The sequence below is a fragment of the Leucoraja erinacea genome, chromosome 27 (assembly GCF_028641065.1).
Source record: "Leucoraja erinacea ecotype New England chromosome 27, Leri_hhj_1, whole genome shotgun sequence".
Classification (NCBI taxonomy): domain Eukaryota; kingdom Metazoa; phylum Chordata; class Chondrichthyes; order Rajiformes; family Rajidae; genus Leucoraja; species Leucoraja erinaceus.
In genome coordinates, this window is record NC_073403.1 from 31,290,193 (window position 1) to 31,306,800 (window position 16,608).

The following is a 16,608-nucleotide window of genomic DNA, read 5'->3' on the forward strand; positions in this document are numbered from 1 at the left end:
GGTCTCTCTGTCAGAAAGTCCAAGATCCAGTGACACAGGGTGGTGTTGAGGCCCAGCAGGGTTAGTTTCTCCACAAGTCTCTGTGGGATGATGGTGTTAAACGCTGAGCTGAAGTCGGTGTACAAGATTCTGGCGTATGTGTTTTTGTTTTCCAGATGCGTGAGTACTGTGTGCAGCGTGGTAGAGATGGCATCCTCTGTAGAACGGTTGGGGCGATAGGCAAACTGGAGGGGGTCTAGCGATGAGGGGAGGCTGGCAGTAATGTGGGGTTTCACCAGGCTTTCAAAACACTTCATTATTATTGGGGTCAGGGCGACAGGGCGGTAGTCATTTAGGCAGGCAACCACTGGTTTCTTCGCTATGGGGATTATCGTGGAAGTTTTGAGGCATGTGGGGACAATGGCTTGACTAAGGTAGATGTTAAAGATGTTTGTTAGCACATCTGCTAACTCCTCAGCACATTCCTTGAGCACACGTCCTGGGATGTTGTCGGGTCCGACTGCTTTCCACGGGTTGACCTTAGACAGGATTCTCCGTGAAAATGTATAGAAAATAAGAGGGGGTAGGGCCAGAAAAGTTTTCGAACTTCTTCTTACCCCTTTTGAACATGAACGATATTATTTGTATTATTTGAGTTACTTATTTGTTTGTTTTCCTTTGTGTTTTTTCTTTTTTTTATTGCTTACAAGTTTATTTGTGTTTGTATTTTTTTAACATGTTCAATAAATTAATAAAGAGAAAGAGAAGAGAGGAATGGTTATTGGAGTTTGATGCAGATGTGCAAGGTGTTGTATTTTGAGAAGTTAAAGCAGGGCTGACTTTCGCAGTGAATGGCAGGACCCTTGAGAGTGTGGTAGAGGAGAGGGATCCAGGATTGCAGGAAAATGACTTCTTGACAGTGGCGTCAAGGTACTATAAGTTGGTCAAGAAAGCTTTCAGCACATTTGCCTTCATCAGTCAGGAAATTTAATGTAGAAGTTGGGATATCATGCTAAAGTTGTACAATACATTGGTGAGGCTGCATTTGGAGTATTGTGTTCAGTTTTGGTCACCCTGCTATAAGAAGCATGTTGTTAAGCTAGAAAAAGTGTGGAGAAGATTAACAAGGATGTTGCCAGGACTTGAGGTCGGACCAGGGAGGTTGGTCGGACCAAGACTATTCCTTGGAGTGCAAGAAGCAGAGTAGTGAACTTATAATGATGTATAAAATCATGAGGGGAATAGATCAGGTCAATGCACTTTTTTTACCCAGTAGGAGAATCAAGAACAAGATGATAGGTGTAAGGTGAGAGGGGGAAGACTTAATAGGAACTTGAGGGGCAACCTTTTCATACGAAAGGGGGTGGGATATATGGAATGAACTGCCAGAGGAAGAAGCTGAAGCAAGTGCCATAATAACATTTAAAAGACATTTGGACAGGTTCATTGGTAGGAAAGGTTTAGAGGATACTAGACCAAGTGCAGACCCGTTGGGTCTGTTCCCCAAACATGCAGTTGAGGGGGGTGGGGGGGGGCATTGGGTGTCACACACATTAACCACCCCCACACCAGCCATTATGGTCACTGGCCAGCAGGAGGCAACAAAATGAGGGGGGGGGGGGGGGGGGGGGGGAGGGAGAAGGATTGTATTTAAAATGTGTACATAAACACGACAAAATTTATTGTGGAGTGGATACTTGGAATGAAAAGTGAAATCTATCGAAATGGATAAAATCTCGGCGTTTCTGGGTCTGGTGTTGGCATAGCAATGAATCAAAGGCTGGCACCCACAAGTCAGGCAGAAACACACACAGCCAGTCAGCCAGCCACAATATTTAATATTATATAGATAGATAGATAGATAGATAGATAGATAGATAGATAGATGGGCAAAATGCAGGGAGGTGGGACTAGTGTAGATGGGGCATCATGGTCCGCGTAGGCAAGTTGGGCTGAAGGGCCTGTTTTTGTCTTGTATAACTCTACCTTTTAAAATAGTAAATTTGTGTCTATATGAAATTCATTTATGGCAGTTACGTTTATTGTGCCCCGTATGGGTTTGGTTTTGGAGCTATGACAGTTGATCTTGGGTCGTGGCTATGTTAACAATTCAAAAAACATCCAATTCAGGTCTTTCATCAGTATATTTCCCATAAGGACATAAAAATAGAAGCCAAAGTAGAGCATAACATCCCGTCAGATATGCTCCAACATTCAGTTGTTTAATTCTGTCTTGCCGACTTTGCTTTCAAATTCCCCATATTCTCTGATTCCCTTGCTGTCTAAACCAGCCGTATATCTCTGGCTTCTTAAAAGTTGTCTCCACTCCTTCCCCCCCCCCCCGCTCCCCCACTCTTTTTAAAAGACTTATGGGACCCTTCCCATACACTGTGTTTTTACCGTCTTAATTAGAGCCAACCTTCCTGTGTGTCTGGCTTTACACCGTGTGAATTTCACTCGGGCAGCGCTCCCCCGCTTGCCCTGTCCCCTGCCTGCATAAGGCGCTGGTGAAGAAAACTGTGTGTGCGCGTTCCACTCTGACAGTCGCCGTTCCAGTTGCCAGTTTTTCAGGCGTCGCCTGAAAAATTGCCTAAGTGGAACATCGCTACCTTTTAACATTTACTTAAGAATTATGTATACTTTGAGCAAATTACATATACTTTGTTTGAGATGCCATTATTTAGAGATTCCATTAGTGACACTGTAAAGCTTTCAATTGTTGAAGCATATGGATAAGAATTGTGTAATTGTGGGTGACATAACTTTTGCTCAGTATTTTAAAATAAAAATATACCAGATGGGGATTCATTATGTGTAGGAAAGAACTGTAGCTGCTGGTTTAAATCGAAGGTAGACACAACATGCTGGAGTAACTCAGCGGGCCAGGCAGCATCTCTGGAGGGAAGGAATGGGTGACGTTTCGGGTCTAGACCCTTCTTCATACTGATGTCAACGGTGCTTTATTCTTCTTGGTGTAAGCATATAGGAAGTAACTGAAGTCTAACCTGGAAGTTTAAGCTTTACTATATATGCATTGGAGTTCATTCCTTGGTTCTGGCTTAGTTCCAGATTTTGTCATTTCTCAAATAAAGCTGACAGCACATAGAACAGTGGCAACCTCTGAATGTGGTGAACCCCATTTATAAATTCTATTGTTAAAAAAATAATTTCATTTACGTTAAATTATAAGTATAACTTTTTCTTGTGTTTTCATTCTCTAGAACACAGGATTATCGTAAATTGATAGATTTGGCCTATTTTTTTGGACTTTAGCAGAATGAAAGCACCCTAATTTGAGGAATGACATCCTTGTGATTGACGCAGTGCAGCGTAGGTTCACGAGATTGATCCCTGGGATGGCAGGACTGTCATATGAGGAAAGATTGAAAAGACTAGGCTTGTATTCACTGGAGTTTAGAAGGATGAGGGGGATCTTATAGAAACATATCAAATTATAAAAGGACTGGACAAGCTAGATGCAGGAAAAATGTGTGGCGAGTCCAGAACCAGTTGTTTGCTTGCCAGTTTGCTTTACAATCCAGAAGGGTTTATTATCGTTGGTGGCACTATTTAAAATGTCAAAAATAATTCATTTTGGCTTGTTTCATAAATGCACTGTGTAGTCTGGAAATAGTCTTAGTTAAGACCATTTTGGCTTGTTTCAGGGACAGAATATTTTTTGTGTTACAACTGGGTTAAACAAAGGATTATTTGGTTTCTTTTTCTTAAAACAAGTCTTAACATAATACACACCGAGGCAGAGCGTAGGAAAGATAATATAACGTTACAGAAGCTTTGTTTATTGCACCATTCAATATCGATTTTTCATTAGCAATGTCCAAATTCACGTTAAGACCAGTTAAACTTGTCTTGGTGTTTATTTGATTTCAATCTGATTCTAAGACCGAAGCCTAGAAAATGGACTGATTGTTGCATTTTTAATGCAAATTGCATATTAATGCTGTTTGGCACATGTGATATGAAAGCACCCATTCGTGATGGAAGTCGTACCTGTTGGAAAGCTGGACTTGGATGACGGTATAAAAAGAAATAGAAAATGCTGGAAAAACCCAACTAGTCATGCAACACCTTGAAAAGACAGTCAATGTTTCCGGTCTGTTGCCCATCATCAGAATTTCAGTGTGCAATACACCTCGGATAAGCTGCCGTTTATCCAGCATCAAGTTAAGAGTATTGTTGTCTCCCGTGTGTGCTATGCTTCTCTGACAAATTGGAGCAATGATTTACAATCTGGAAACTTAATTTACAATTGACAGAAACATAGAAAATACGTGCATTCGGTCCTTCGAGCCAGCACCGCCATTCAATGTGATCATGGCTGATCATCCAAAATCAGTAACCCGTTCCTGCTTTCTCCCCATATTCCTTGATTCCGTTAGCCCTATGAGCTATATCTAACTCTCTCTTGAAAACATCCCGTGAATTAGCCTCCACTGCCTTCTTTGACAGAGAATTCCACAGATTCACAACTCTCTGGGTGAAACGGTTTTTCCTCATCTCAGTCCAAATGGCCTACCCCTTATTCTTAAATGGTGACCCCTGGTTCTGGACTCCCCCAACATTGGGAACATTTTTCCTGCATCTAGCCTGTGCAAACCCTTAAGAACTGTATATGTTTCGATAAGATCTCCTCTCATCTTTCTAAATTCCAATTAATATAAGCCCAGTCGATCCATTCTTTCATCATGTCAGTCCTGCCATCCTGGGAATTAAACTAGTGAACTTATGCTGCACTCCCTCAATAGCAAGGATGTCCTTCCTCAAATTAGGAGATCAAAACTGCACACAATACTCCAGGTGCAGTCTCACCATGGCCCTGTACAACAGCTGTAGGGCCTCCTTGCTCCAATACTCAAATCCTGTTACAGTTAAACAAGGAACAAATGCCACATGATATCAGCAACAAATTGCAAATTGAAAGATTTCCAATGGAACTTGGAAGGTTTATCCATAAATTGCCACACACATTTTTGTGCCCTGTACTTTGATAAATGGGATTCACTAACAAAGGCCATTACATCCCTATTTTTCAATGATTCAATGACACTTTATTATCGCATGTACTTAGTTACAGTGAGATTCTTTGTTTACGTACCTCTGTGCATGATGTGTAATTGCTGGCTTCTTACTGTCTGTACCTTGATTTGGTTAGGTCTGTTCACAGCATGGAGGCTGGTTGCACCAATCCATGTATGTGGTTGTCCATATCTATGATGGAACACAATTTCTTGCTTTCACCTCTGTGTTCTGCACCAGTGTTCTGCTAATCCAAGCTGCAGTGCCGAGGCTGGTTTTAGTTTTATGTTTAGCTGGTCTGGCTTATCTCCCTGCAGTGAGCACAGGACTGCCTCACTATCTGCAAGATCTGGAGATGGCTACATCCATAAAAAGTTTTCACCTTTATACATTTCAAAACCTCAACTGTTTTCCAGCTGTTTTTTCCCCAGTTATCCTGTTTATCTTTATGCAGGTTAGGCAATAGTGCCACATTTATTTGTCTGTTTTCTACTGCAGAAAATCAGCAGAATTTTATAGGCAAAGACATTATTTCCTCCATTATTTACATATGTAGAAGTGCCCCACCCACTCTTTTCTCCTCGTAATCAAATATTTAGGTTATCATTGTACAGGTAAACCTATTGCAGCAAGCTGACCAACACTTGTCTTTCGGACATTGTCGGATTTCCTTTTTTAGCTGCATTTAGGTATCTGCTTGAAAAGTGAGATGCCTCCTCCCCGGACATCTTGCAAAATGGTAGTACAGGGATTTTATGCCCTTTGGAGTTAAGCATTAATTTTTAGTCCCTTCTAGATCTCTGCGGAGGGCTGTTGCCTCGGCGCCGGTAGCTTCTACCCCTCAAATTCCAACGCAATGTTGCGGCGCGGCCACATTTTTGCCGCACGGCGAACCGGTTAAGGCAGTCCCCGTGGTACAGTGAACGCCACCGACTAAATTAGAAAAGCTCAGCTATGATCTTAGCTGAGTGGTAGCTACAACCGTTGGCAGCCCCAGGCTGCGGAGCTTACTGCTATTGACCGTCCCCGCCTCTGAGTTTTTTTTTAAAAGCTCCAGTAACCCTATGCATGGCACAGATAGCCTCCCGGTCTCCGGGGAGGAGGCAGCCGCTTAGTACAGACCTGGGTTGACCGTGGGTCTTTGGATCAAGTTGAGATTTGGTGCAATTGAAAAAATGGCTTTGCTTCAAATTGCCAGTGTTGAACTATGAAAGTTCTAGTCGCATTTCCTTTTTGTTGCATTTTATCTGCTTAGCCTTACATCCAACACAAGTCGCTGCATCGGATCCCTTCCTTTTATCAAATTGTTTATTTTTAACATTTTTCCATTAAGGAGTGTACTAAAGTAAATTAGAAAATCAGTATGATCTTACTGAGTTTCATGTTGGGAGTGTTTATTAGTTCTGAGAATCCACACTTGATGCAATGCATTTCGTTGTCTCTGTACTGTACACTGACAACGACAATTAAAATTGAATCTGAATCTGAATCTGGATTCGCCAAGTATGTTTTGCAACATACGAGGAATTTCATTGGCCAGGTCAGTCATACAATTAAAAGCAACAGATCACTCAAAACACATTTTAACATGAACATCCACCACAGTGACTCCTACACATTCCTCACTGTGATGGAAGGCGAAATAAAGTTCAAGTCCTTTCCCTTAGTTCTTCCTCGGTCGTGAGCCTTGAGCCCCCGTTGACAGGACGGTCTTACTCCCGTAGCCGGCCGCATTTCGGGCCCTCCGCGTCGAGGCGATCCGCTCCTGCCTCGGGGGGGATGTTAGCTGCCCCGTGCTGGACGATCGAACCTCGCATCGGGGCTGGTCAAACCTTCTGCGGCGTTGGAGCTCCCGACTCGGCCTCTCTCGAAGACTGCGAGCTCTTGATGGTAAAATCTGCGGTGGTAGGAGCGATCGCAGGCAAAGGATCAGCTCCGAAGTTAAGTCCGCGCTGCGCGGTGGGGCTCAAGACAGTCCGAGGAGGCCTACAGTTCCATCGATGGAAGGCCGCGGAGCGTGCTGGAGAATGTGATCCACGGGAGAATAAAGAGGGAAGAAGATTACTGGTAGACTTTAGTGCTTTCCATCACAGTGAGGAATGTGGGGAATCTGCTGTGGTGGATGTTTATGTTAACTTTTATGTAGTTGTGTGTCTTGTTGCTTTTTAGTATGGCTGTATGGTAATTCGAATATTACTGTACATTAATTGGTACATGTGACAATAAAAGACCTTTGAACCTTTGAAACCTTTGATGTGTGAAGGATTGTAATACTAATGATGCAGTTCTTGCACAAGAAAAGGAGCATTGTGATTTAAGGTATTGAGAGAGACTGGTATGAAATATTCCTTCTTGAGTTACTTAGCCTTTCAACTTTTCAGCCACTTCAGCCTCAGTGCTCTGGAATGTCAATATCGAATCCTCCAGTTTACTATTTTAGGCCTCAACCTATTTTATATCAATATTTTCTAATATTTGTTTTTTTGTTTAAAGTTTCATAATTCAGTGACAAGTTTCCTTTTTGAGTAGGCCCTGGCATGCAAGTTATGATGCTGACTGAGCCCAAAGCACAGCTAATCTTTGAACATCATTATCAAACACAACTAATTAATTGCCCCAACCCATTTTTCAATCTTTTGCATTACAATGATGCAATTAGTCACCAACTATATATATTTGCTGGGTTTGAACTAATTTGCAATTTAACATACACTACCAACATTCCTCACTGTGATGGAAGGCAAAATCGAGACAAGAGACGAGACACATTTATTGGGGGCGAGGACGCGACTCGGAGAATAATCGCAACCTCACCAGGAAGTGACTGGGAAACGGTTTCTCCTTTACCCTACCCACCTCCCCCACATAGAAATACTAAAGAAACCTCCATAGAAACATAGAAAATAGGTGCAGGAGTAGGCCATTCGGCATTGACCACTCTCTGTGTAAAAAATGATTTTCTCATCTCGGTCCTAAAAGATTTCCCCCTTATCCTTAAACTGTGACCCCTTGTTCTGGACTTCCCCAACATCGGGAATAATCTTCATGCATCTAGCCTGTCCAACCCCTTAAGAATTTTGTACGTTTTTATAAGATCCCCCGTCAATCTTCTAAATTCTAGCGAGTACAAGCCGAGGCTATCCAGTCTTTCTTCATATGAAAGTCCTGACATCCCAGGAATCAGTCTGGTGAACCTTCTCTGTACTCCCTCTTACTATTCACAACATACTTTTCACAACATACTCCACAACATACTTTTTAAACAGACTAAAAATTAAAAAAAGATGGAAAAACAGACAGACTGGTACTTGGTACTTTATTGTCACATATGCCTAGGTGCAATAAAATAGCTTTTTTGCATACAATTCAGTAAAAATCTTATTACAGATAAGGAATAGTAGAATTAGGCCATTCGGCCCATTAATCTACTCTGCCATTCAATCATGGCTGATCTATCTCACTCTCCCAACCCCATTCTCCTGCCTTATCCCCAAAGCCTTTGACACCTGTACTAATCAGAACCTATCTATCTCTGCCTTAACCATATCCACTGACTTGGCCTCCACAGCATTCCATGGCAAAGAATTCCACAGATTCACCACCCTCTGACCAAATAAATGTCTCCTCATCTCCTTCCTAAAAGAACGTCATTTAATTCTGAGGCTATGATCTCTAGTCCTAGACTCTTCCACTAGTGGAAACATCCTCTCCACATCTACTCCATCCAAGGCTTTCACTATTCTGTATGTTTCAATTATTTCTATTTGAATCCAATTGCTAAAAATTTGACTGATTCGAGTCTTTACAATTATATATTCAATTCTATAAGAATCCAGGCTTTCTTAATTTATCCTTAGGCAATGTTAGTTTCTGCTTCTGCTCAACTGCTGATTTCAGGGTATCTAGCGATTTAAATTATTCTTGTACCCCTCATTCTTCTAAACTCCAGCGAGAACAGGCCCAGTGCTGACAATTGCTCATCATATGTTAACCTACTCATTTCTGCTGTCATTCTTGTAAACCTCCTCTGGACCCTCTCCAGAGCCAGCACATCCTACCTCAGATATGGTGCCCAAAATTGCCTACAATGTTCCAAATGTGGCCTAACCAGAGCTTCATAGAGCCTCAACATTACATCCCTGTTTTTGTGCACAAGCCCACTTGACATTGGCATAATAATACTTAATTATAAGTGTAAGAATAGTAGATGGTACTGAGGAAGTACACAAGATTTGCTACGTTTCTGGTGCCATCTTGTACCCTTCAAGATTCAACGTTCTTATAAATGTTGAGTAATACGACCTTAAAGGCCCTTTATTCTGGCAGTAGCACTGGATTGGCAGTGGCTGGCCTTGCCAGGTGATATCCTACACCCAGGGGCGGAAAACCCGGGGGGGGGGGGGGGTGGCAGAGGGGACACGTCCCCCCCCATGTTTTGAAAGGTGGGGGACATCCCCCCAAGTTTTTGTGATCTGTATTTTAAAATCTCCGCTTTCCGCGAGACAGTGGGGGTGGGACTGATGATCGAGGGCGCGATGATTGGAGGAGGGAGGGGTGGGGGTGGTGGGGACTGAGGATAGAGTGCGGCGATTGGAGGGAGGGAGACGTGGCACAGACCTGTGCCTCATCTGCAGGCAGGATCGGTCACCGCCGGGCCTCCGGCGCTGTCCCGAGTGACCCCCCCACCTACGGGTGGCCAGAGAGGTTGGAAGTCAGACGCGAGTTGTGCCCCCAGGCCCATAGCCAGCGCAGAGAAACAGTACTAAACACAGGCCAACTCTGCCTGTCCCTGCGGGAAATATGGCCAGTGCGGAGAAGTAGCGCTGGTATCCGGTCAGTCCAGACAGGGCTGCAGTTAACTCGGTGAGACAGGCAGAGTTGAGCTGCATTTAGCGCTGGATTGAGCCTCCGAAGCCTCGCGCGCGCATGTGTGAGTGTCCGCATGTGCGCGTGGCCGCCAAAAAATTGTGTCCCATGTCCCCTCCATGTTTTGATGGCGAGTTCTGCTCTTGCCTACACCGCTGCTTTGCTGCTCAGTATGGTATACAGGGATGTTTAGATGTTAAGCTGCAAGTCATCCAACTTGTTCTGCTATTTTGAGGAATTTGTAAACACACCCTTTGTTTCTTTGCATTTCTATATTTTGGTATGCGTGCTATCACTTTACTCATACTTCCCAAGTATAATACCTCCAAGGTGAATTGCATTTGCAATTTTGATGTCGTTCTGTCAATTGATACCTTTCTGTGCTTAAATATTTTTTTCTTTCTATCAATTTTGCAGCCAATGTTGATATAATTTGCAGTCATTAATCATGCTTCTGAAATCAGAAGAAAGGTCTCGACCTGAAATGTCACTCACTCCTTCTATCCAGAGATGCTGCCTGTCCCACTGAGTTACTCCAGCATTTTTTGTATCTATCTTAGAAGATTAGATTATAATGGTTATATCCTATTTAGGTGGCATGATTGTAGTTGCTGCTTTCTGCTAAATTAAGGTTATGTTTATTGTACCTTAATTTGCATGGTGTTATTTTAATATGGCTCTGCTGGAATTTCCTAACTTTTGTCCCATATTGTATGTGTCCTCTGGTTCTTGGTCATTGGCTGAAAATGCTTTTATATTTACGTCCAAGTCTATCTTGATCATGCAGAGCTGCATCAAATGTCCTTGGCCACCTTTACTCTTCCAGTAACAACCCATCTCTCATCTAACTTTATAGGTTAAATATTACACTCGATCTTTTCTGCATCTCTAGGACCTACGCATATTTCCTCTTGTGTGTTGGTCAGAATCGAACACCGTACTCTCCACTGTAGTTCAACGTAACTTGCTCGTCAATAAATTTTAATGTGTTTTTTGCAGTTGAATCTATTTTATAGAAGTCATTTATGAGTGCATCAGATGATAATGTATTGAGTTCACAGATGCCTGTGCTTTCTGAATGCAGCGTTAGTTAATGATATTGGAGAATAGATTCAGAACCTGATCTGCCAAATTGATATCGACCCATCCATGCTACGGCGTTGTGTAAGGCTGTTTGTGTGGCTCCTTTAGATTGATTATTGATTTAACAGATTTTTTTCCTTTTTAAAGGACACCGGATGAACTTGGAGAAGACCAAATACCAGTTTCCCTGGATTGCAATGTTTCAATTACTATATCACAGCCTGAATTATCCTCAATGCTTCCAGCAGTTGATATTACATTGAATGCTCAGTCGGGTAAATTGGTTGACCGACATATATGCAATGAGGAAACAAATGCAAGGACAATAGAAAGCCATTCACAAATTGAAAGCCCATCCTCTACCTATGTTTCAGCCTTTCACCATCCAGAAACTGCTCATGGATCACATCTTGAAAATGGCAGGAAAACTGTTGCTTCTCACAGTGAAAAGATGCTAAATCCTATCAATTCTGAAAGGTTATCCAATTACAACTCCCGGAGAATTTTGCAATCTGCAGCATGCCAGAAACAGGAAGTAGAAGCTGCAGATCAAGTTTCTGTTCAGAGCGGAATTGCTCATGTGATAGACCAAAAGAATGCATTGAGTGTTCACAGCACTCACTTGACTGAACCAGGAGAGAATCATGTGAGTTAATTTATTTACCATATGCTGTAGTTCTGGCCTTTGTTCGATTTCATAATTGCACCGAAGCAAGAGAAAATGATCTGCATAACTCTTCCGAATGTGTTATTATCGATTTTCAAATACTGAAATGTTGGACTGTAGCTGTTGAGACTGCTGTAAAGCTATTGCATAGTATTTTCTATCATTTCTTCAGAGCATCTATTTAGTTGTGATTTCTTTCAAATTTAATGTTCATGGTGAGCGTCCTAAATACAATCAGTTTGAGGATGAACTACGGTGAAAGGACAAATTAATTTGAAGCGGGATCATTTTAATGTTTGTATTGTCATGCTTGTTTTATCTTTTAGTAAATAGCCCTTTCTTCCCCAATTTCCCAATTCTTACAAACATAAAATTGACTATTTCAGAAACGAAGTAGCTGGATATCAGATGATGACATCTGCAAACCATCTCCTCAAGAAGCACTTCCGCGAAGCACAGGGGAAAGTTCAACTGATCATTCTATTGACACAACACCAATGAATGAAAATAGCACTGGGGCTACTAAAAATAGACAACCAGCTTCCGAGCTCTTGCAGAGTACGTTTCGTCAAGAGGAGGCATCATTTGAAGTGACCCATCGTCGAAAGATTGGTAGGAAAGATTTGCATGAAAGACTGCAACCAAATAATATTAGAAATGACATTTACATCACTAAATTCAGTATTTGTATTGTACATACATGGGCAAAAGTAGTACATTCCTTACAATATCTGAGCAAGCAGAAATATTTTGTTCAAATTCTATGAGTGGATTAGCTAAGTCAGATAATACTATTGCATTAAAGCAGAAATATTTTAGTCATAGTGCTAGCTTGCATTAACATTTTGAGGGTTAATTGTAATATCTGGCCATATTGTTCATCTTGACTTCTTTGCTCAATGTTGGCAGAATGAACTCTAGATTCCAACAACAAGTAAGAAGGGGTTAGCTTGAAAGTGTGTTGTGGCCTCAATGTATCTAGTGATTTTAGATTTCTTGAGTTTTGAGGAGCCAATGTGCCACACCGCTGCCAAAACAGTTTTCTTTAGACAAGATAGACACAAAAAGCTGGAGTAACTCAGTGGAATAGGCAACATCTCTGGAGAGAAGGAATGGGTGACGTTTTGGGTCGAGACCCTTCTTCAGATAGTAGTGACACCTGTAAGGTAAATTTACAGGACTTTCCAATGGCTTTTGTGATCTCTAGCTCAAAATCGTCAACATTATAGGAAGCTGCAAAGATTAATCTTCATACGATCAGATCTCCTTCCCTTCAGATTTCTATCCTAGGTAATGCCTTCTGGGCTTATGGTTCCTATTGTATGAGGAAGGAAAGCTAAAATTGATGCATCATTTTTTGATATCCTGGAATTTGTTATATGAGATTGGCTAAGGGTTGACTGGTAGTGAGAAGCTCGGCGTATGTTGTTCTATCTTTTCATGGAAGTATATACAAATGAATGTCCAATTGAGTGATAACAGAAGATTGACGACATATTTAGTTTAGAATACAGCATTATAATCTGATAAGGAGTCAGTGTAATCACAAAGAAAACTAGATTATTTTTAATTTAGAATTTAGATATTACAAATATTGTTACATTAAGTTCTCTTTAAACAAAATATCTAAACCCAGATATAAAATGGTACAACAGGATATCTGTTGTTTTCTGACAATAGTCATAGTGATAGAGCATATTGCAAGGAAATCAATAAACTTGTTAAGGCAGCTTGCTTTCTTTGCATTAAAATGGTATAATGCTGAAGAAATGTAATTTGCAGAAAAACTGCATCCAGCAATGAAGATTATGTCTGTGAGATGCAGTTGTGAAATTAGGCTGCTAGCGTTAAATAGGCTGCTCTTGCTACTGTTAAATGAGGTAAAGTATTAAATATCTGTGACTGCATATTAGCCACTAATAAACACAAAAATAAAAAAAAATCTAATTTTCAAGAAACTTGCTTCTCAACAGTTGATGCCAGAGCGAAGTGAAAAGGAATCCCTGAATGTGATTTAGGTGTACATGTGAATGGGCACTTCTTCCCTTCCCCTCCCCTTCCACCTATATTCCTTCCACTGACTTAACAATTTGAATATCTTATGTCCTTGACTCACACTTTTTATCTTTACCAGGCTTTGTGATGCCCCCTTCTTCCTCTCTTCTAGCTTTCTCCCCCCCCCCCCCCCCCCCCCCCCCACCCCCCCACTACAATCAGTTTGAAGAAGGGTCTTGAACTGAAACATCACCCATCCATGCTCTCGAGAGATGCTCCACGACTCGCTGAGTGACTCCAGCATTTTGTCTCTTTTTGACACTCTTCATATTGGTTAATCAAAAGGTTATACCTAGGTAGAATAACCACAAGAACCTTCTCAGGCTTTTAAAATAGAACTTAATTGTTAATATTTTGGCTGATGAATGATACTATGCATGCAGTTTTTTTTTTCCTTAATTTTAGACTGCTTTGTCTTTTTATTTAATATAATGTAATATAATAAAGGTCACAGCTTAAGGATAAGGGGGAAATCCTTTAAAACCGAGATGAGAATAACTTTTTTCACACAGAGAGTGGTGAATCTCTGGAAATCTCTGCCACAGAGGGGAGTCGAGGCCAGTTCATTGGCTATATTTAAGAGGGAGTTAGATGTGGCCCTTGTGGCTAAGGGGATCAGAGGGTATGGAGAGAAGGCAGGTACGGGATACTGAGTTGGATGATCAGCCATGATCATATTGAATGGCTCGAAGGGCCGAATGGCCTACTCCTGCACCTAATTTCTATGTTTCTATGTTGTACTTATACACTTTAATCCTATTGAATAAACAAACCATCAACCAATTTACACACACAGAAGTAACTTTTTTACACCAAGGGGCATGTGTTACAGAAAATTAGTCAAGTCTTTTAACAATGATTTTTTTTAAATATGGCTAATGCTGTAACAAATTTGCCATTTCTGATTGATCAAGCTTCAAGGGTGGTAGTAAGAATAATTTTAGAGAATGCATTGCTGCTCACTGTTGATCTATTTGCAATTTCTGCTCATTAATGATTTCCAATGAATCATTTTAATGTGGAAATCCAAATTCTTCCAATTTTAACGGCTTTTATGAAAAACAGAGTTCCATGAGGTCTTGACTTCCTCAGGTGTTATGTACCATATGATCTCACTTGTAAGATAATGTGTATTCACAGAGTCAGATCTCTGAACCAACTACATGATGACAACCATGTAATCTGTTCTTGAGCAGTTGGTTGAGGAATAAATATAAGCCAGAAAGCCATAGAGATTCTCTCTGCTCTTTGCTTCGAGGCATGGAATGTTTTACAGCCCTAAGTGATGGACAGGTCTTAGCTTCATCCGATATGAAAGACTCCAACGCCATTGGAGTGCAATTTTACATTATCTGGTCAAGCCTCTAGTCTTTAATCCTTAACATCATATTCAAAGGTGAGAATTTCCATGCTTTCTTGCTGGGCTATTTGCAACACTAGCCCAACAATATATTTTCCATGAGCAAACATTGCAGGATACTGTAAGTCACAGCAACCCCCAGTCCAGACCGCTTACCACACGACACCAATATACAGACCCAGGTTGATCCCAAGGTCTATCCTGATCTTTATTCTTAAAAACATCCAAGATGTGAATATATTCACTGTATCCTTGGCAAAGTTAAGATGGATTACTCTGGTTCCGAGACAACTCGTAGCATAATAGTTTTGATTGTACTGTCTTTATCTGTTACAGAATTTGGAAAATTTATTTAATTGACATGTATTTTAACAGGTATTTCAAACCCGTTTCGTGGACTTCTGAAGTTGGGCAATTTAGAGAGGAGAGGTCATGTTGGTATTTGGAAAGAGTATTACTGTGAGTTATCACCTTTCGAGTTTCATCTGTACCAGAGTGACGATGACCGCAATTGTTATGAGAACTGCTCTTTACTAAGATGTGAACTACTGGGACGTGCACACAGTGATGGAAGGTTTCATGTGGTTTTTGCTGGCAAGAAGTTGTACCTCCGAGCACCCTCTCGAGATGAAGCAGAGGACTGGATTGATCGAATTCGGGAAGCATTAGAACAATGTCGACCTCACCGAACTTCAAAACAAGAATCATCTCATGTAGAGGCCTCAATGAATGAGAAACCTGATTCAGTTTCTGAGCCACATGTCCTTCACTCTGCTCACCAGTTAAATCACAAGGAAGAGAATGGCTTCCAACGAGATTTTAATTGGGTTTCTGAGGCAGAATCGCAGTTAGATGCAATTAAAGAGACTGTACTATACTTGTTAACAGGCAAAACGTGGACTCGTTACATCTTCTCTTTGACATTGGACGCACTGAAATATTTCAAATTTCAGGAACAGCAAAAGGTACTATGCAGCATCTGCAAAACTGAAACTTTTAAGGATGTCATACCTGACACTGCATTGGGCGGTCCAGCTAACTTTAAATTAATTACATCTGAGGTTACTCTGAGACTTCAGGCAGAAAGTGGTGCAGAAGCAAGATCGTGGCGTGAACTGATTCGAGCAGTTCTATCATCCTTCTTAGAAGCAGAAGAAGATACCTTGGCAGCAAACACAGGCTTCGAGAAGAATGAAAAAAGACTTGTGGAGCTGGGCTTGGGGGAACACAAGAGCCTTCTACAGCATTTGACTGTTGTACCCATAGAAAAAGGGTTGGATTTGCAGAAATTTCAATGTGCAGGTATGGCAAGATAAAAACAAAGATGCAAGCATAAATCATACAGCTTGTTGTCATGCTGTACCACTGAATACGATCATGGTTGATTTCTACTTGTATTTTCATTTTCCAACAATCCAACTTTTGTTAGTGTCAGAAAATATGAATGTTGGCTTTAAATGTACTCAATGCTTAAGCATTCACTGCCTCTCTGTAACAATGCCAAAGATGTACAAATCTCTGAACAAAGAGATTTGTTCTTGTTAATCCAAGACGACTGAAG

General features: G+C 41.2%; 1 protein-coding gene across 2 annotated transcripts in view; it reads left to right on the top strand.

Moving 5' to 3' along the window:
- Nucleotides 1-16,608, top strand: part of plekhm1 (pleckstrin homology domain containing, family M (with RUN domain) member 1) — a 64,737-nt gene that overhangs the window by 24,731 nt on the left and 23,398 nt on the right. For both annotated transcript variants that reach the window (XM_055657377.1, XM_055657378.1), the window contains exons 5-7: nt 11,113-11,611; nt 12,019-12,244; nt 15,423-16,349. In XM_055657377.1, the coding sequence (XP_055513352.1) occupies nt 11,113-11,611; nt 12,019-12,244; nt 15,423-16,349 (1,652 nt within the window). The remainder of the gene's footprint in view (nt 1-11,112; nt 11,612-12,018; nt 12,245-15,422; nt 16,350-16,608) is intronic.